This window comes from Rhopalosiphum maidis, chromosome 1 (genome assembly GCF_003676215.2).
Source record: "Rhopalosiphum maidis isolate BTI-1 chromosome 1, ASM367621v3, whole genome shotgun sequence".
Taxonomy (NCBI): Eukaryota; Metazoa; Arthropoda; class Insecta; order Hemiptera; family Aphididae; genus Rhopalosiphum; species Rhopalosiphum maidis.
In genome coordinates this window covers 15,539,128-15,561,581 of record NC_040877.1, presented here as the reverse complement: position 1 = coordinate 15,561,581, position 22,454 = coordinate 15,539,128, and the positions used below count along the sequence as shown (strand labels likewise).

General features: G+C 29.5%; 1 protein-coding gene across 1 annotated transcript in view; it reads left to right on the top strand.

Annotated features, from left to right (window-relative positions):
* Positions 1-4,495: 4,495 nt before the first annotated feature.
* LOC113548592 (neuroglobin-like) overlaps positions 4,496-22,454 on the top strand; it is a 34,896-nt gene continuing 16,937 nt past the window's right edge. Inside the window, exon 1 of the mRNA XM_026949546.1 lies at positions 4,496-5,313. Within this exon, the coding sequence (XP_026805347.1) occupies positions 5,105-5,313 (209 nt within the window). The 5' untranslated portion in view covers positions 4,496-5,104. The remainder of the gene's footprint in view (positions 5,314-22,454) is intronic.

Here is a 22,454-nt window from a genome sequence, read left to right as displayed (position 1 = left end):
TCCATATTTTTTTTAAAATTAAAAACAGGACGTTATTTTTATGATTTCCGATTGAGATTACTGCGTTTGGTGCGCTTGCGGGCAATCGGCACGTCTATTCAATTATATTATATTATATTGTCGTCGATGTCATTTCCTGTGCTTATCATTGCGGCTCCGCCACTCGAAAAAATATCGAACAATAGCAAACACTATAGTCTATATTATGACATTGTCGATAAAATGGTTTTCTTTTATCGGTACAAATGAAAACTCGAAAATATAACAACATTTTCAATAATAGAAAAAAATGATTAGTATAATATAATATTTTTACAAATAAACGCTTATTTAATTGCAGTGTAGCTAAACTATATTTTTGTATGGTGTAGACAGAAAATCTTTATAAAAACGAAAAAAAAAATTCAAAAAATTGTAACTACAAAGCTGTAAATCAACGAACAATACTATAAGAAAGAGTGCTGTGATCAGCGGGTCACTTCTCGTCACATTTTATTTTGTTCTTTTATTTTAATAATAACATTCATCCGGTAAATTTAACTACCGCGTGTAATGAGCATAAATTGTATAGATATTCTCTTTTTCTTAAATAACAATAATAATAAATAAAAAAATTGACTCGTATTATTCGACTGACAACAATGTCATTAGGTTTCGACGTACGATCACGCAAGCTTATTTTAATCGTATTTGTCGTCGACATCGGTGAGCGAAACAATCCAATGGAAATTAAATAACGACCGCGATAAAGGGCTTAAACGAACCGTATACGACGAAAGTATTTAATGTAATAATATACACACATATAATACACTTAAGCAGATGTGAGTGTGTGCGAGTGTGCACAATATAGCCATAAAGGTGTGTGTAGATGCGACGCCATGAGTAGCTCCTTTAATGTAATGTATCTCCGTCGTTATAAAGACCCGACGAAGATAAACCGACGGCGGACGGACACGAAAATATATTACATTATTGTATAATATATTGTCATAAAGTGTTCTGCCAGCTTTCGGAATCCGTGCGAAATAATTATAGTAATGCTGCCGAAAGAAGAAGGGAAAAAAAGCGCCACATACAACGGCCCTGACGATATATGACGTGAATAATAATTAGCTCTTCCAATCGGTTTTCAGCTTAACTTTTTAACGTTCCGAGCGGGGCTGTGAATTTCACGCATTTTCTCTTGTTGTTGTTGTTGTTGTTGTTTTTTTTTTTCTTTGCTACCGAGTCGAACGAATTATAATGTATCGATCAAAATGCGGTTTACATTGCCACTACATAGGCATAATATGCACATAATATTCGAAATATTCTGATTTGAATACCTTGTTATACTTGGCGGACGGCCCATAATTTGCACATATTATATTAAAATATTCTCATTTTGCCACATTTTTCGTACTTCGGTAACCCGAATCGATATTAAGTACTATTTACTTATTAAATTTGGAGTAATTATTAGAAAACAGACATTTTTCAACACTGAGATAATTCTACAGAGAACGTGAATTCGAAACTCGAGAATTAAAAGTCAGGTATCAATCTAATTTTGTAACGCTTAAAATGTGTAGAAATAAATGGTACACATAAGATTTCGTCATTGAATAGTGACAACAATTTTAGCAGTTAATTTATTGTATTGATAACAAATTAAATATAATAATAATAATAACACAAAACAAAAGGCTATTGTTAAATGAAAATCAATAAAATATTAATCATCAAAGATTAAATTCAAAATACACAGTTATTCAAAATTAAGCTGAGTAAATTAATGATAGGGAATAATTTAGTACAATTCGTAAAAAAAACACTTAGAGTGAAGGAATTTGACACCACAAATCGCTGCTACCCTTATAAATGGTTGTTTTGTATGAACTGATTGAAGACGGCGTTTACGTGTACTTGGCAATTCGAGTCGCCAAACGACAGAGTGTATGAAACACTATAGTATATACTGGAAAGTAATGATTATTGTGGTTTCCTTTAATGGTCCCACGTTTGAAGATTTTTTTTTTTTTTTTGTGAGTTTTTCTTTTATAATATAGTTTGAAGTCTAATTCGATTATATAATATACAATACATTAAACTAACTACGGGCAATTTATAATATTCCTACGTTTAGTCCAAACCCCGTTTTGTGAACACTTCTCTGTCATGGTTCACAGACATCAAAGTAATTTTGAATTCCCCGATGGTCTTATAATAATTGTTATTAAATTCTTGAATCCGTAACACATTATATTACATAAAGCTGTTTGGTAATGACCATCGACTTTCAATGTTCCTTAAACATTCTAATACAATCATAGTGACTTATCCGGAAAGTTGTTTTTGAAGTTTGTGTACAACAATAGTTTTTTAATTATACCATAGTTTTAAATATATTATATATATATATATATATATATATAGTACTCGGTTTTTTGTTGTTTTTGTATTAGCTTTGATATAAAAATCTCTGATTGTGTGTAAACTAATATACAATTTGAAAAGAAAAATAAACTATTATATACATCATCCAATTTCGACATTTTAAATAGTTTTAAAAATAGAATAATATAAATAAAACAATTAATTAAGTACTTACGTGAAAAATTAATTTTCAAACTACGTTTTTAAATATTAAAATATCTTTTGTTCGTATGTTAAAAACATACGAGATTCTCCTTTCAATATCACAGTTAACGATTTTACAAAAAATTTCAGACTAAAGACTAAAATCATAGTGATAGATACAGTCGATACGGACGTTTTATCTCGATGAAAATACCTATCGTTTGACACTTTTTATTCCTCTCAATAATTAATAACTGGGCTCGAAATAAAGATAATGGAAAACATTTTTTTTTTTTTTTTTTTACTACAACACAATCTGTTATCTAACCTATTTACATTTGCATTAGATAAACGAATGAACATTACTAACATTTACTATTCAATGGACAAAAGAAAAGACATATTTTATGGGACGCAAGAAGATATTTTTTTGACAGTGACATATTTTTTTACTTATTTCCACAATCTATTTTCGCCACTCTTTCGTAGCAACTGTGCGCAAGTTCTTGTTCAATTTACAGTGAAATTCAACCTTACTCCCTTCACACTATATCCTTTTCTAAAAGTGACAATAGTACAACCAGTACCTACTGAGAAAGTTATTCGATTAATTGTTACTATGGTTATATACAGTTGTCAGTTACAAATTACAAGAGCTATACATCAGCCACGCGCCACGAACCCAAAAATTTCGGCTCATTTATAGGTATAGTGACCGACCACAGCGCTGTAATTGTATGAATGATTAAATTTTGACTCATAACTTAGATAGGTTAGTTCGAATATAACACTTGTATTGACTATTTCAAACAAATCATCCGATTATCGATAAACGATTTATAGCAACCAAAAAAATGGTCGTTGTCGTGGGAAAAAAAGTTTGCATTTCCATCGGACACTCATTCGATGGTAAAAAACAATAGGAGTTATTGAAATTTTAAATATAATAATATAAAGACGTCAAAAATATACGTCTTACAAATTCCAAAATTAACAATTTCAAGTAATATTTAATTAAGCATTGTCGCAGTTTTTCGATGAATCACTCTATGCCTACGCATATTGTGTAAACGTGTGTGTAAGTGATGTATGAGCTTTGTAATATCGCATGTGATTTCCGACGTGGTACAGGTGCGTAAAGACAGTCACAATGAAAATAATAATAATAATAATAACAACGAGCATCATTAAACGAGTAGGAAGTGCGCGTATACATATTATTATTATTTACCCGAAAGGCCGCGACATAAGAGAAAGACGTTACGAAAAAAAAATAGTAATAATAATAATAATACTAACAATAACGGCGACGACGACGACAATAATAACAATAAAGTCGTGGTGGATATCACACGTACCTATATATATATATATAATACGCCTTAAAAACGTATACACATATATACACGGTTGGCTCAGGTGTGACACGTGAGTATTTATATATATACACACACACACATATGTATGTATATACATAATATATATATATATACAGTGTCGCGAGCGCCACACGGCTTGTCCGAGCGTCCTGTGCCACAGAATAAATGGCTTTTCGTTATATATGTATACATAAGGTTTTCCCCCTATATTTTTTCTCTCTTTTCTCCCACCGCCGCGCGTCCTGCCATCCTAGTCCTGGCCTCTTCTCCCCCGCGAAAACCGGCAGGGGTCGTAGCGCGATCCTCCGCGTGCGCGGGGGGCCGGGGAGGATTCTACGCGGGGGGCCGGGGAGGGTCGACGGCGGGGGTGGCGGCTGGGAGTTTCGTGCGTAGTGCGTGTGCGCGCGGACGCATAAACGCGCGCGCGCGCTTGTGTGTGTGTACAAGCGTGTGCGTGTGTGCGTGTGCGCGCGTGTGTGTGTATGTGGTCTGCGGCGGCGGGCAACGGTCTCTATCCTTTTGGTCGGGGAAAACGGCGACAGTGCTGTGCGAGTGTTGCGGCCGGATGAACGTGCAGGCGCTGTAGCGGCTGTGTGTGTATACTGGCGCGCGGCACGGTCGGTGTGTCTATCGAGAGCTGCGAGCGCGTCTGGACGTGTGGACGACGAGCGCACCAGTCGGTCGGATGTGCCCGCCGCACGAGTCCAACTGAAACAGACTATATGATATAATATAATATATACACGTATACCGTCGTATCCGTTAGACAGTGATAACTGCGACGACGGCGAGTTCGGTGGTTTTATGCATGTGCGCGACTTCGGGTCCTGCAGCCGGTCGTCGACGGGAAAAAGCGCACGGGAAACGGCCGCCGGGCGGCAGCGGATACGCGCGTGAAGCCCCGGAAGTGTTCCGATAACGTTGCGCGCACACCACACGCGGCGGCCAAAAGTCTCCGCGATAACGGCGCGTGCGGATAGGGTAATAGCAGCTGTAGCAGCGGTGCAGTAGGTCGTGCAGGTGCAGTTGCAAGCGGCGGCAGCGGCGGCGGTGGTGGTGGTGATAAAAACGTCGGAGTTGCAGTAGACGTCGTCGTCGCGGAAGAGTGGCTCGCGTCTCCGCGTGACGAGAGACGTCCCGGAGTGGGCTGTTGTTGCGCGCGGATGGGCTGCGATCTGGGTAAACTGGCCAGCTCGGCCACGTCCGGCGACGACCGCGGCGGTAAGCACAAGGATGCGTTGGAGGAACCGCCGAGCCCGGGCCCGCCGGACCCCCGACTCCCGCTGACGGCCAAGCAGAAATACAGCATGATCGCATCGTGGAAGGGCATATCCAGGGCAATGGAACCCACGGGGGTGTACATGTTCATCAAGTACGTACCGCTATAGTACCTATGTATATTACCGTGCCTGTTTCCGATATACCTACGGGGACGTTCAAATAGTGATTCGTCCGTTTTAAAATGCATATATATTTTTAGTTTCTAAGTTTGGTGTAGGTAATTTATACGCAAGTATATGTGTATTAAATAAAAGAACAATATTTCAAACGTATTTAACGGTATATGTTATAAATTGCCTGTGTGGTGACTTCCTTCAGTCACACGAACAACATTAAGTTGGATCTCAAATGTTTTCCTTGCACACCCGTCGTTAATTGACTCCTCTAATTTGTTGGCCCCTTTGCAGTTGTTGACGATAATTGTGGTATGTACACAGTATTCTCAAAATAAGTATAGTCGCATGGCGTAAGATCGGATGACCTAGGAATCCAGTTGCTAAGAATTGCGGATGATTTATTTTGAATAATCCTGTATTGCGTTATAGAGCAAGTTCACATGACCACCATTAATTGTTATTATTTTTATTCGTAGATAGTTCATATGATATTTTTTTCCCGCAATACAAACAATAATGGTGTAGATATAGATATATAATGTGGGTACATCTAATGATAATTAGTTGGACCCCCTCCCCATCCACTTTAGAAAAATCGTTTAGAGGCGCTATCGATATTGTAACGTTGTCATTATCACGACAAAATTATTCACATCATATTTTATAATATATGCATATAATGTGGTCTTGGGTTTATGTTTATGTTGGTAAGGTAGCTACTATGTAATATACTTAAACGCGTGAATTAATATTGGAGTTCAACCCCATTCTATTGTTGCAGGCTAAATATTATTAAGTCGGTGTTTTTTAATATAAAATATTTGTAAAAAAAAAAAAATAATAATAAGCAACCACCTTCAACAATCGTTCAATGTTTTACAACGACAGATCAAAGTTTCCTAATATCATTTTAGTGTCTATTTTATTCCAGTACATTGATCAAAAGTCTCGTGCTTCATTGGCTCTGGTGTACCTATCAAAATGTTCATAGTAATATACCATAACTATACAAATGGTAACAACTATTTGTTTTTTAGACTTGTATTTGCCTAACTATTCGAGTATGGTATATGTATCGTTCATTATTTGTTTTACTCTTATTCTTGAAGAAGATGAGTGGCAAAAAATTAATAACGTTTCACTCAAAACTTATGTTTAGGGATCCACTGCAGCGTGTATACTTCTGGATTCTGTACAGCCTAGTAAAGTTCATTTCACGACCGTCTGGGACCGTTTTTGTATATACAAATATTATGGTTATTATGGGTTGTTATAATAATATTGTAATAATACCAAAAATAATGATATTTTTCGGTTGTTTTCGCAACTTAATAGGATGTGCTGACAAGACAGTGCAACCATTGGGCCACTCGCCGGCAGGTGAGGTTTTTGAGACTGACCTCGACGACCGATTATAATAATATGCACCACGTTAGGTTGGAGCGATGTTGTGTAAAAGCTATTTGCACGCGTCGTCGACGCCGAAGGGATATAATATATTATAAAGAGTTCTCGGGCACTTTATACAACCACGACCGTGGTATATACATATATACGCGTATGGTGTCGATGACGACGACTACGGGCAAATAACACTTGACTCTTCAAACGTGGTATTTGCGTCTAGTCAATTATAGTTTAGTTTTTTTTCTCAAGCACGTCCGAACAATGACAGTGTTTCCGAGAAAAATAAAATAAGGTCGGAACGGAAAAGTGTGCATCGTACTTTTTCCTGCACGAAAAAAAATGTGTTGTTACTTACGATTATAATATTATAAAAAAAAATTAATATTATTATTATTTACACATTACACTTTATTATGTGCAAATAGTCTACGTATTATGATTATTGATAATATTAAAATACATATAAATCTATTCTACGTGTACGTTTGAATTTTTTACACACTGCCGATTGTGCGGAAAGGCGTATATACGTATATTATATACAACTTGACTCACCCGACTTTAGGGTCTAACGTTTAAATCCAGCTGAATTACCCACTCAAAAAGCTCGGTATAATAATGCGAAAACGGAATGCGATGACATAACTACATAATTCAACGGGCGCATCAATACAATATATATAATATGAAAATATGACGCCACTCCGACAAAATGTTTTCCAAATTCTATAGCCAGGCTTTTTATACATATATGTATATTATACTGGGTGATTATTTTATCAACCTACACTCATTATTTCAAAATTTATTAACGTGTTTACACATATTTTTTTACATAACTTTCAATCAAAATAAAACAATTTTTAAAATTTTTTACCTTCAATTTTTTTTATCGTTACAATTTTTTAATTTGTTTTTACTTTTTCGAATGAGAGTATACATTTTTAATTGTATATTCTAAAGCAGAATATTTTTCGGAGTATTTATATACATCCAAATCGAAATTCAGACGAATATTTTATGAGTTATTAGTATTTAAAGTGTTACCGGAGTATATCAACATTTTGCGAGGTGTCCCGGCTCGGGCAGCTCGTACCACTCTACGCCGCACTACTCTACTCTAGACTTGGAATAATTATAGCTCATAAACTGCTTGTCCGAATTGAGATTTTTATGTATCAAAGTACTTTGAAAAATATTCTACTTCGGAATTATAAAATTAAAAATATTTGTTGTAATTTAAAAAAGAAAAAACTTTAAAAATGTATATATTTTTTAGATCTATTGTTTTATTTTGACTGCAAAATTATGTAAAAATAAATATTTTCAGATACTTTAATAGATTTTGAAATAACGAATGTTGGTCGATAAAAGAACCATTCTGTATATAATGCAAATAATGAAAATAATTTCCTGATATTGAAAAGAAATCGGTATAATACTGTAGGTATACACGTCAAGGTGCGCACGTTTATATATTATAATAATAATAATAATAATAATAATAATAATAATAATATTATTATTATAATGCATCGGATCGAATCAATTCCTGGGCGGAGGGTTGAAAACGGAAATCGCGGCGATCGGCGGAGAACTCACCAGCGTATATAGATAACGTATATATACATAAATAGAATGAATAATCGATGCACGGTACCTGTCGCGAAGATATATCACAATGATAATATGACGATATGATTAATAATATTTAATAAGCAAACCGTAGTCAATGTGGCGAATGCGTTTTGTTTGGTTGATGATTTAAATTTTAACTAGACGTGTCAAACTACCTATACGTGTTCGAAGTTTCACGATATAAAATAATAATAACTATAATGAATAAACGGATGTTCGTCAGTTATTATGGTATATTGGACGAACGTGTGGAGGAGAATTGTAATTTTTTAAATTGTGTTTCAATACCATTATATTGGATTAGCCATGTTGAAAAATGCAGTACGTGTTATTTCTGTGGCATCATTAAGTTTGAGTTTCTCTTAGAACTTATACGCAAGTGCATACAATTCTTTGCACGTTTCAATTACTATTATAATAAATTCTCGAAACTTAAAAGTATAAATATAAGTATTACGAAATTTACAATTATTTCAATGCACACAAAAGTTGTGTGATAACAAAAAAAACAGAAAAATATAATATTTTTGTAAACAAAAAAAACTTTTTTTTTTATTAAATCAATTGGGTTTTTTAATTAATTTTCATCGTTTTCAGTAGTATTCATTATATATATAAAAAAAATGAGTCATTCTTCGACGTACGCTATTATAGTATTATTGAACTCATACTCCATAAAAGTGTGTAACTTTTATGTTTTCATATATATTCGCTTCGTTTTCGAATAGATATCAAATACATTTGAATTTTAAAATTTGTTTTGTAACTTTATAAAGTCGTTTCGAAATTGATTTCAAAGTACGAAACATTCGATGATTCGACGTATAGTAGTATTTATATATTGCTATAATAATACTAGTCATACAATAATTCATATTGTGTTCATTTTTGTTACATATGATATTATTTTATCTTCTTTCGGCCACCAGAACCAATGTCGTAATCTTAACTTAATATTTCGTACATTTATATTAAATGTTATGCATAAAAAAATCTTCGTCGAGAGTTGTTAGAGTTTTTTTTTTATATATATATATATATAACTGCAATATGCCCATGGTTAGAGTTTTATTTATTTTAAACAATATAATAATAAAATGTATGAACAAACAACTTACAAAAATATGCGAACTATACAAAATACCTATTATTAATACAGAATATTGTTTGCAAATGTTTTTAATTTTTTAATACGTATTGGCGTTGACCTACTTATTTTCTGGTTTTTATGTGATAGTCTTTTTTTATTCATTTTATCCGATTATATTACTCGTATAACTTTTAGCTTTATTATGACATTATCGTTTTTTTAAACACATAATAATTTAGAGCTTTTGTAAAATATACTATTTAGCTTAAAAATTTTAAAAACTAACAAATTTAGCACAAACAATATTTAAAAGAAAATAGGAATATGAACAAATTATAGTAGGGTGACGTTTGAAGTGGAATTCAGAAGAATTGTCAACCGTTAATGGCTATATGTCAGTTTTAAATACAATTCAAAATGAATCGAATCGATCTTGCGGAAATTTAATAGTCATTTGTCGACGTCGTCCGTGACTGCGTCATAAGTGTGCGTGGCCATAGTGCGTTTCAATGTCGAAATAATAGTTATTATCGTTGATTGAACTCACGGAAAATAGGTTTTTGTAGCGAATACAACAATAATTTGTGATTGGCTGGACGAGCACTAAGAGTATACGCGGGGCGCAATTTGCTGGTGATTCACGTGGTTTAGTACAACCCTCGGTCGGGTGAACTTTAATGCATTTCAGTATTGAGGGGTGTGCGCACAACCTCTGTACAAATATAACTGCTGCAATACCGGCACGACTTACATCGAGAAAGCTACGAGGAAAGTGGTGGGGGTTTGTTTTCAACAACAATAGTTGAGAGTAAGTAAGTTGCTTTGATTATATTATTATGATAACTATGATGGAAGTCCGTGAAACTATATTTTCTGTATACTCGGAGAACGTGTTACCGGGCCATTAATTTCCTAACTTATAACTGTACTTTGCTAAGAGACATTTAAAAAAGTGTACATGTTACAAATCTGTTTGATCACAACACAGTTCAACAAAATTAATTAATATTTTTTATATTCTTATTTTATCCAAGACTTTTTCGTGTGATTCACAGTTTATAGTAATTGTAATTACTCGTATACATACATGTATAATATCACCTTTGTTTTTGACAATACAATTTCATAAATAACACTGAATATTTTTTACTTGCATTTTTATTTTTTAAATTGGCTGCAGATGGTGTACAATAATATTCAACTTGAAAACAAAACTGGCACAAAGCCATTTTCACGAATAAATTTTTATTTTATAATTTACTGTCACATATGAATGTTTCTTCAAGGCAAAAAAAAAAAAATCATTATTTTTCGATCATTAAACTTTTGGACAATATAAGTAGAAACATAACCTTTGATTCGATTTACGGTTTAAATAAGTTTAACAAAAATTTATAAAATTTTGTATTTCGCAACAATTTTAAAATGTAATTATTATACTTTACTTATTGTTTTCTTTAGCTAAAAACATGAACAAAAATAACGATAATCGCGCGTAAACATAATATATTATAGTATAAGTAATAATAATAAAATAATATCACGTGCATATACGGGTAGGGGGGAGGGGACGTTGAACATGAAACTTTCTTCCGTACGTTTTTATAAGCCTTTGTTTTGTTTAAACCAGAGTTCTGTGAAAAACAACTCAATATAAACTGATTTTGTCTTCCCCCGTAACTATACCAGCTGTCGAAAAAAGGCAGGCGTGTTATAGATATTTAATTAAAGGTTTAAATATAGTCATTATATACTATGTATAATTCTGTAAATGGATGCAATCTGTTCGACGACAGATGGCTCGGAGTGCGTCACATAGGTTGGGAGATTAAGTTCCCTATCAGTTGGTACCTGTAGTACGCATAATTATTTGACCTCCTCCGAAAAAAAATCATGTCAACTGTGACTTTGGTTTTTACGGTGCTGTATACTGCGCGCAGGAATAACAACAATGGCATTAATTATTTACATTAGAATAACACTGCAGTCAAACGAGCTACTTACTTAGTCGAGAAATTCGTATGGACGTATATTTCGGCGAGTGACGGCTATGATTGATATTAAATACATCATCCTACCGCATTAACAAAACGAACCTACGTCAAATAATTAAAATATCTACGGCGGAATCGGCAATTTTACGCCGGGGGGGGGAGGGGGGCTACTATTAAAATATGTTGCGTATAATACCTCCTCCCATCACGCACGCGCTCTGTACAATATTATTGTTTTTTATTAAATATTTTACGCGCCGCTCTATGCGGTAAAATCGGACGAGAATCGCCATTTACAATTGGTATATATTGTATTATTATTATGTACTTGCGGCGAACGTTTATCCGTCCCTGCAATGAAATTCCGTAACAAATACACGTTTTCGTAACCAGAAATGTATACCTCCTCCTGCTGTATACATCATTATTTTATGACGTACAGTAGTAGATTTTATATACCCGCAGCACCGTTCGGCACACGTAATAATATATAATAATCACACGTATCCGTATAACATTGCCGATATCGCGCCGCATCGGGGACGAAAATATTTAAACGATCGTAATATAGCGTGCACGTACGACGGTATACCGCCCGTACCGCCGCGGTGCAGCAATCATATCACGGCGGCCCCGTCTTTAAGAATCATGAATAATTCCCCGATTTGGGGTTGACGCGCGAGGTGCATGAAATATACATGGCGGATTTACACGTCCATTGTGGAGGTCTTATGTTCTTATGTAATGGATTTTGATGGACCCTAACCGTTTGTTTGCGGTAATGTTTAAATAATTCATTACTGTCACCTTTTTTTTTTTTTCGCCATATGAATATTTCATTATTATTATTATTATTATTTCCAACGATTATATGAAAATTAGCATTTTCACGTAGATAATATTACGGTCACGAATCCCATTAAATTAATTTTACGAAAAACGTTCGTTCTTACTGTACAATATACGGGTAATGTAGGTAGTCTTACCTACAGTACGAGTATCCACAAACTCGCGATAATAATCTATTTCTATTATATAGATCTGTGTTTTGCTCGACATAATCGAGCGAGAGTAAACTATATTTTATTTCGCTTTGTTCTATTATGGCGGTGAATACCTGCCTTGGTGTACACAATATTATGTCGCGTCCATATCGTGTTATTTCCCATTTCGCGAAATCGAACTATATTTTTCAAACACAGTTTCTCTTCACTTTGCGTAATCACACAATACGGATAACATTTCGTGAAATGGATACTCGGACTATACTTAACAGACTCGTTCCGTCATTTAGAGGTCAAAAATATATTTTAACAATATATAGCTTTCGTTTACACGAATCTCGTTTTTCATAATTTAGTTTACTTGACAATCTATTGATTTGATTTATTATTATTATTATTATTAAACCATAAAACGTTTTGAAAAATTTTCAAACTAATAATATTGTGAAAACGAAATCCTGTTTAAAAATGTATTATTTATTTATTTTTTTTACGGGTCATGAATAATTCGGGGTAGAAAACTATGCCATTAACACGATATAATATATTATTCGACATTTTCTTAGAACTTTGGCGACGTGAGCATTATATTGTAATGAGAAGAACCTAATCAACGGTAGGCGGTAAAAAAAATAAACACAACCCGGAAAAAAATCCACGGAAATAAAAGTCCACGCGAGTGCCATATAATTTTTCTATTTAATATCTAGTTGATTATAGGTACTGTAATACAATAATAACAACTCATACATAATAACATAGATAACAGATAATAATCATAGTCATAACAATAATAATAATAATAGTAATAATAACAATCGTGATACGCAATTTGTTGCTCGTCAGTCGTCAGTCAATTTTCAATAGTTCGATAGTTCGATGATAAAATAATAAAAAATGTAATAATTAAAGTATACACATAAAGTTAATCGAATAATCTGTATATCTATTAAATGAAATAGCCTCTAAGAAATGTTCGATTGTTCTTTTACCTTCGTTGTAGTATATCCATAGCCGTTTTAATGTAGTTTGATGTTTTACTGTCAGTCTTTGTACTGCTTTATTTTGATATTATCTACAGCAATTTCTTGTCTTTTTTTTTTTATCAAAGTCCAGATAGATGGATGGTTATGACATATTAGATTGGAGAATCTATGATCCCATCTCTCAGTTGTATTGTTGGTTTAAATAAAATGTAAAGCTCAATATTTTTTTGTGGGTATTTTTTCCGAGATTCACAACCAACAGAACAGATTTAACACTAAAGTATGTATTCACACATTAACAACATACGATTAGCAATTTTTATAATATATTATTACATATCTCTAATTCATTAAGTATTTGGATTTTTTTTTATTAAACTTAATAGTATAATTTAAATTCTTCAAATTTGGGCCTAAACTTTCTGTAATAATAAGATGAATTATATTGAACAATTTTTCTCTATGTTTTTTTTTTAATTTACTAGATTAATTACATAATATGTGTTCAGTTGTTATAATTATTGTGCCAAAGTTTATAAATTTAAAATTTATTGTTTCGCAGTGCAGACAACCAAGCTATAACACAACCCGCAGTATCTTCGTATATAGTTTTTAGGTACCAATTTAATACCATTCAGCCAAAGGTTAAACATATTGTATAGTTATAGAATTTGAAGTGATTGTGGCTCGACTTCGACAAAAGAATATTATTTTTCTTCGCAATGCGAGTGCTACTGCTACATAAATGTACATATTGTAGATCGAGATCGCAAGATTCGATGTTGTCCGTACACTGTAATGATAATATTATTTTAAGCCACTCAAACACGGTTGCATATTATTTATACGAGAATACTTATTAATCAATTATTCTTAACAACGTCAAATTGTATTTCCATACCTAATGCGCTCGTCTCTTTAAAAGACCGTTTTTAACTAAAAATTAATCACGCAACTAATAATGACCCACACCTGTTAAGTTCCAACATTAAAACAAGTGAAATATATTTATTTTCGATAAATTAATTTTAATTTTCACGATTTCCAATTATTTTCGTGAACTTTTCTAGTACATGTTATTTGTATTATTTTTTTATTGGTTACGCCTATTGTTTAATCAAATATATTAAATTGATAAATTTATATCATTATTATGGTTTATGATTATGATTCGCTCCCGCAAATTTATACTTTACAATATTAGATTTAAAATACGTAATCGCATTTCGTTTTTCAATACCTATGGATGTAATTAAACTCGAAATGTTGAAATTCAATTAATAATACATTGCGAATCAAACGTATTCTCGTGTTTATTATGCGTAAAATAAATAAGCGGGTGTTACATATAGGCAGTCCCAGCTGAGCATAATATCTCTTTCTCAGCATTCACCTTTATATGTTGGCCTCGCTGTTTTCAAATTACACTTTTCGAGTGTTTCGTACCCTTAAAATCAACCAGGGTTTTCACACGTACCATTATTTGTACCGACTCGAATATGTGGTTATAGCGAACACATTTTTTGTAGTCGCGCAAGTTCTGTATGTATATTGTATATAAACCACTTGTGCGTGAGCGTTACATGACGTAGCTATACGACATAATGCGTATGATCGAACATTGTACGAATAAACCCATTATTTTTATTTTTTTTTTGTGTACAATAAGCAAATAACAGGCATAAAACCAGATGCTTTACAAACGCAGCAGTGTTACATTAAGTTTATTATAGTAAATTACATTTTATAATTTAAAAAAAAAAATTAAAAATTTGTAATTAAGTTTCGTATAGTTCATAATATAATATTATCATTTATTATATTACAAAAACGTACATTATATAAATATACAGTTTAGTAAATAAACAAATGTATAGTTGTTTAAGATTACAGAACTTAATGTTCTTTTCATTTCTTGATTATAAATGAATAATCTTAGTTTAATAAAAATTAACTATTTATGTTATTATTTTAAATAAGAAACGACTAATAACAAAAAATTAATAATTCTTTAAAATTTTAGGCAATACATTGAAAATAAATAGACTTATTCATAGGAGGTAACAATTTTTTACGTAAAGCGATTAAGCATACATATATTACCATTGATTAAGTAAAGTGCATACTTAAGAAAACTGCACTTTTTTAAATACATAAATACACAACATCCAGTTATAATCAAATTTTAATACATAATACACTACGTTTTATTTATTCTCAATTAACATCAACAATAAAATAATTAAACAAATTAAACCGTGTTCCCAACAAACTATATACACAGAACATATTTAATTCTGACTTTAATATTAAATTAATAGTTTATGAGTTGGACACATCACACAGCACTTGATTATATAGTTAATAAATACTAATATCGGGATGAACTGAAAAAGAGAAAAACCTTTGTAAAAACTCCCATTGTAATACTCAACTTTGTGAAGCTGTAAATAGTATTAAAAAATAATATTAATTAAATAATTGTATTATAATGAACTTACCAATTCATATATTTTAAAGAATTTAGTATAAAGTTTGATAATAATACTAAAACTACTTCATATAGTTTACATAATATACAACATTGCATATATATATATATTATACATATTGTGCGTATACTATATATAATATTATATAGTATAATATATATTGTATAAAGTTTATAATTGATTTTCGTTATATTGTATTTGTTTCGTAGGGTTAAAAATAAAGTTATATGATTTGAATGATTGCGGAAATATAAATGTAAATTGTACAAAAAAATAAAATAAAACATCGTCAAAATTAATTATAGAGATTTATATTGTCCTTCAATTAAAACGAATCTAAACATTTAAACGAAAAAAGCCAATTTATTAAAATATATAATAAAAGTAAAAACCCATGATAAATATTATTATAGAACATAAAAAAGAATATTATTATTTGATTTTTATATTATCGTATTAATTTTACAACTATTTGATTATTTATATTTATATATTTTTTTTGTCTTTAAAGACACCTTTTATTAGAATAAATTCATTAATGATCAACTTAAAGGAAAGTTTCTGACAAAAAAAACTATACATAGCTTATACTTTCGGGAAGTTGAAATTGAAAAATCTCAGTCTTTTTTTAATAATCCGAAAACAAATACAAACATCTATAAAAACGTAATATTGTTATTAAAATAATTGTTGATTTTTAATTCAATATTAAATTTTCATTTATTAGATGTTAATTTTTGATATTATAAAATTTTAACTAATCAAAATAAATACTTAGGTACTTAATAATAAATCATCGAAACAAAAAAAAAGAACATCGAAGTGTAACTTAGTGAAAAATTAAAACAATAATAAGTGAAATATCGTAAAAAATATTATCTGTAATTAATAGTATTTTTATTATATTGAATAATTCAAGATATCGCACATTTAAAGAAACATCTGTATAATAATTAGTTTCTACAAAAATAATCTGTGATTAAACTTTTCGATCATCCTATTCAAAAAAAAAATTTCAAATAACTTAATAACAATTTAAACAGCTCATATGAAAAATTATTATAAAACAAAAAATAATGCATTCCAAATAGTTAGGTGAAATTTAAAAACAAACAAAATGATCATTCGATTTTTTTCAGATAGGTCTTTGTAAAAATAACTGTGATTAGTGTAATCTTAGATTTATAACGAAGTGAGAACTGTGTATAAGTTATCTTTTGACGTTTTATTTTATTTTATATTTTATTAATACTATTATATATCTTTGTTTGCTGGACCACGAATTTAAAAAAAATATAAATATCATAAGAAACACACGATATCTAACACGATGAAACAAAAACTAATGAAACGCCTTTTGTGATTCCAGTGTTTATTTTATTTTTTTTTAATGTGCTATTATAAAACGCAAAATTTATAATCAACTTTTGATTTGTACAAATAATGAACTACTAATCATACTTTTTACGTTAGGGTCTATTTTTCTGAAGTTACCATTTTGCGATATTTTCTGTTAACAACTTTTTTTTTTTAATTTATTCAATTGGTAGTACATTTTATCGAAACCTTATCAATTTTAGATAATTTTATAAGATCAGAAATTAATTATTACATCATCGTATTTTATTCAAAAGGTTTATGAGGTCTCGTACTAGAGATGGAATATTCTGAGGATGATTATATTGCAGCTTGCGGGCTTAGTGAACGCTGCCAATTTAATTTATTTAACCAATCGATGTTTATAAGACCCATCGACGTTTTACGTGGCTTAACTCATTCTCTTGTCATTTTGAATTTGTTAGATAAACATATTTTCTGCGTACTTTATGTAACCAATAATGTTTTTTTTTCCAATAAATTTAAAAACTTTTAAAACTTATAAAAATAGGCTCTTGTAACACATTTGTTTCTAACGTTATACGTAGGTATAAGTGTATAACTTTATTATATTATAAAGTTGTTTATATTCAAAAAAATATATAACATACTTTAATTTTACCATGATATTACATAAACATATAAATTAAATATTTCCAAAATCTTTAATATTTTCAATTTCGAATTATATTTTATTAAGTTTTAATATGAAAAATGTTCTTAACATTATTACGCATTAGTTATTATTATTAATATGAATTTTTACTTATAAATAAGCAAATACATTTCATGAACAATAATTTCTTTTAAAATACATTAAATTATTTTTTATATATATGTATCAGATTAAGGAAGCTTTTTATAGTTGTATGTGTGTGTGTTTTATCGTTGTATATCGCTAACATTTGCTTGGGGTGTATTATTCAAGTTCATCAAGTCATATATTTATATAAACCTTTTAATATCTATATTAATATTTGCATACATAATATAATATACTTAATAATCATTCAAATTTTTATGTACTTAGCTTTCAATTAAACTGTAAAAATTGATACAAAAAGGTGAAGAAATGTAAAAATATTGTTTTTTAATATAAAATGTTGATAATTTATGGGTTAACGAAGATACATTAAGAATTGTATTTGGAATGTAATGATTTATTACTGCTTTAAAACGTCAAAATATCCTTGTAGCAGCTCATAAAACTTCTTTACAGTTTTTTCAATATTATATAAGTTTGAAGAATAAGTAATTTAAATGATTGATTACTCATAATAAGTTATCGAGTTTTTTTATTTTTAGCTCTTTTCTGTGTATTTTATTACTAAATATTAAATTATAAAATTATAATTATTGTGTTCAATTATTTTTAAATGCGAGTACTTATATATCGTGATATATTGTGCTAATATATATATCTACACATAAATTTAAATCAAATAACCATCTATAGTTATTCTGTATGTCGTTTTATGAATTAGAAAGGTGATTTTTTCAAGTATATGTGAGCCTTAACATTCACGAACGAAAACATATTTTACATCGATACTGTTTGATGATTACATAGGTATCCATTCAATATTCTTATTTCACCCTTGGGAATACAAAAAGATCTACTGACGGCATATATGTACCGTTGCACGTTCGGCACGCCATTTGAACACGCAACTCATACGATAGATCCCTAGGGCTGCTTCGGATAAGACCATTGCAATATAATAATAATAATAATAATAATATAACAAAAAATACAATAATAAGTTCCAATGAGATTTATTTTAATGTAGATAACCTTATACTTACTTGAATAATTATTAAGGAAGATAAAAAAAAATTAAAAAACTATCATTATAATTACAAAAAAAAAAAATGACTGAATATAATAAAATATAAAATATAATGAGTAATAACTTTAAAACTTAGTAAATAATATAAATTTAAAAGTTATATTTTTTAATCAATACTTAACAATTTCCAAACGAAAAATAAAATTACAATTTAAATGATACCATTAAGATAAATTGAAGGATAATAAATTTCTATAGTATATAGGAGTCGTGTGACACCAACAAAGTTATGGTAGATGAATATAGATACTAAGTACAACGATTTATAAAAAATATATACATTGAAATAATTTAGGAAATAGTTTTTTATTTAAAACTGAGCGTTAATATATATTCATATTCGTACCTGCCTAATTGTCATTACTAATTAAAATATACAACTTAGTATAAATTATATTATATTTATGGATCAATAATTCGCAATTAGTATATATTAAAAGTATAAATTTAAAAATCACTTTCAACGCACAAAAAATATGATAAAACAGTTTGAAATTTAAATAATAAAATATATATTTAAATATTCGTACATTTTGATTTAAAACTAATTTACTAAAAATAAAGTCAGCTTAAGGCCAAATGATTTGCTCATGTGAACAATTTTTATTAAGTTATTTACAATATTAATTTTAAATAACTTCTTATCGGTTTAATTCTGTTATAATATTAGGATTTGTATTTTTTCAATATACTGTATAGTATAAAAAATTTCACAACAATAAAATTATGATTTACTATAATTTTCTGATAATTTGTAACCTTAAATATTAAAAACGTATGATAATATTATGCTAAGAAGTTCTAACATTTTTCTAGAGATGTACATAAAATATAAAAATCATAAAATAATGTTAATGGATGGTTCTTTTTCATTGGACTTAGCCTAACCATTTACATTTATTAATTAGTTACAATTGATGCTTATTTTAAAAATTTAAAGAGATTAAAATAAACTTTAATTAAACTTTTGTAACTAATTTACATTCAAAACTAGTGAAATAAAAATGAATATTTTGAGTCATTTTTTAATAATTATTTAATTGTGTTCTTATGGATATAATAGGTACATATTATTATATACTGTACAACGAAATATTCCTATTCCTTATTATACTACATTTTATATACACCTAATTAAGTTACCTAATTAGTATCATTTTTAGTTTAAATTCTTTTTTTTGTTCTTTACTTTTTTTTTTTTTTTTTTTGTATTGCTTAAAATACTCGTGCGCTGTAATGCCATTTCGTCTAAATCCCGTTATATCGCAAAATGACGTGAATAGCAAGAGGACTAAATTATACCTATCACGCACACGCCGCATACGAAATGTTGAACATAATGTAATATTTTAATATTTATTTGAAAATTCATACTCCGATGCCTATTTTTTTTAACGCCGTATTCTGTGTGGGGGCTATCAATTTACATCGAATTCAATAAATCAAATACTGCATTTCCGTGTCACCATTTGAAATATAAATCAATAATAATAATAAAAAAAAAAAACGTCGAAGAAAATATAAATACCAAACTAATGTTGATTTTCTACAGAATATAGCTGGAACGACAATTATATTATAGTTATTAAAATAAAAAAATCCTTTATGGTGGAAACATAAATCATACATTAAGTGTACAACTATAAGCATAAAAATATTATTGATTTTTTACTACTTGCGTATATTACGACTGTATATAATAAAGAGGATGTTCAAGTGTTTTTATACGACTTAAAATTTTGAAATACGTATCGTGTATATTATATTGTATTCTCGTAGAAAGATTAATATTACGCGAGTGTTGTATATATAAAAAAAATGGAATTATAATAATAATATCGATGATAATCTATAGTTATAATTAACACAGACAGACATGTCCCAAACGACCATACGGTACAAACTAAGTTTGTTAGTAGGTTACCTATTATTTTGTAAAAATATCATCACAGAATAATAATATTTATCCGAGATAACCTTAAATATATTTAATATTGTTAAATATTTTTAAATTCAATTTTGAACTAAGACTTAGATTAATGTAAAATAATATTATTTTATCTCTGAACTTTAGTGTTAAATAAAACTTGTATTTTATACACAATAAATAAATAGGAATTAATAATAAATTACTTACACCGAATGTATTGATTTGTCAAATTAATTACACACAACTGTTTTAAAAATGATTTATTAATTTTTAAATAATTTAAATTATATCTAACTATACAAACTTTTGAATAAATGGGACACGGGGTACTAATATATAAATTAATATTAGCGAAAAACCACAAAAAAGTTCTTTATGTTGTACATGTATACGAATATAATATATATTCAAAGTAAATAAACCTTTAGTTTATTTACATTGATTAAATGTCGAACATTTTGTTATATGAGAAGCTTATAATATTACATTTACATTTTTTTAACATAAAAATACCTTGAGTTAACACATCAAACGGAACACTATGAAAAATATTAAATTATAATTATAAACATTTTAAAATCATTTAATTATGTCTTTTGACCAATGAGTTAATTATTTAAAATTATAATGTTGATTTTTTGATTTTTAATAGTTTATAATTCGTTTAATTCCTTAATTAAATATTTTACAAAATACTAAAACTGTAGGCATTGCTTAAAAAAACTGAAAGCATAACTTTTGAAAAATTTTAATTTACAAACATAACAATAGGTACATACTAATATAGCGCACTTTTTTTTTATCCTTCGACGTTAAGTTTTAATTAAAACGTAATATTATATAATTCTGAGAATATAATGTTATTTTCAAATTTAAATAATCGATAAGAAACTGATAAAATTATTGCAGTATTTTTTGTGGATTACAGTAAATTTATAAAATTATAATATTTTAATCCCTCCAAAAAACGTCATATTAAGCCATAAAGCCTTGTGGACTGTGGTATATTAATAAGCACCTGGGGTGTCTAACACAGATTTTTTAAAGATAAAATGTCGTTTGAAAACAAAAAAAAAAACCCCGTTTAGTTTGTTAAAGCGAATTTATATTCACATTTTATAATAATTGTGCAATAGATATTATTTTAAATCTCTTCTGCCTCGTAAAAATATCGTCCTCTCCGCTGTAATAATTAGTCGGTGATATAGACAAAATAAATTCAAGTTAAATAAGGCGTATATGTATTCGAAACATAAAATGATGATGTTTATTTCAAAATGATGAAGAATCAAAATCAAAAAAAAATGTATACATAGGATTTACTGAATTGTATTGTAATGTACCTATA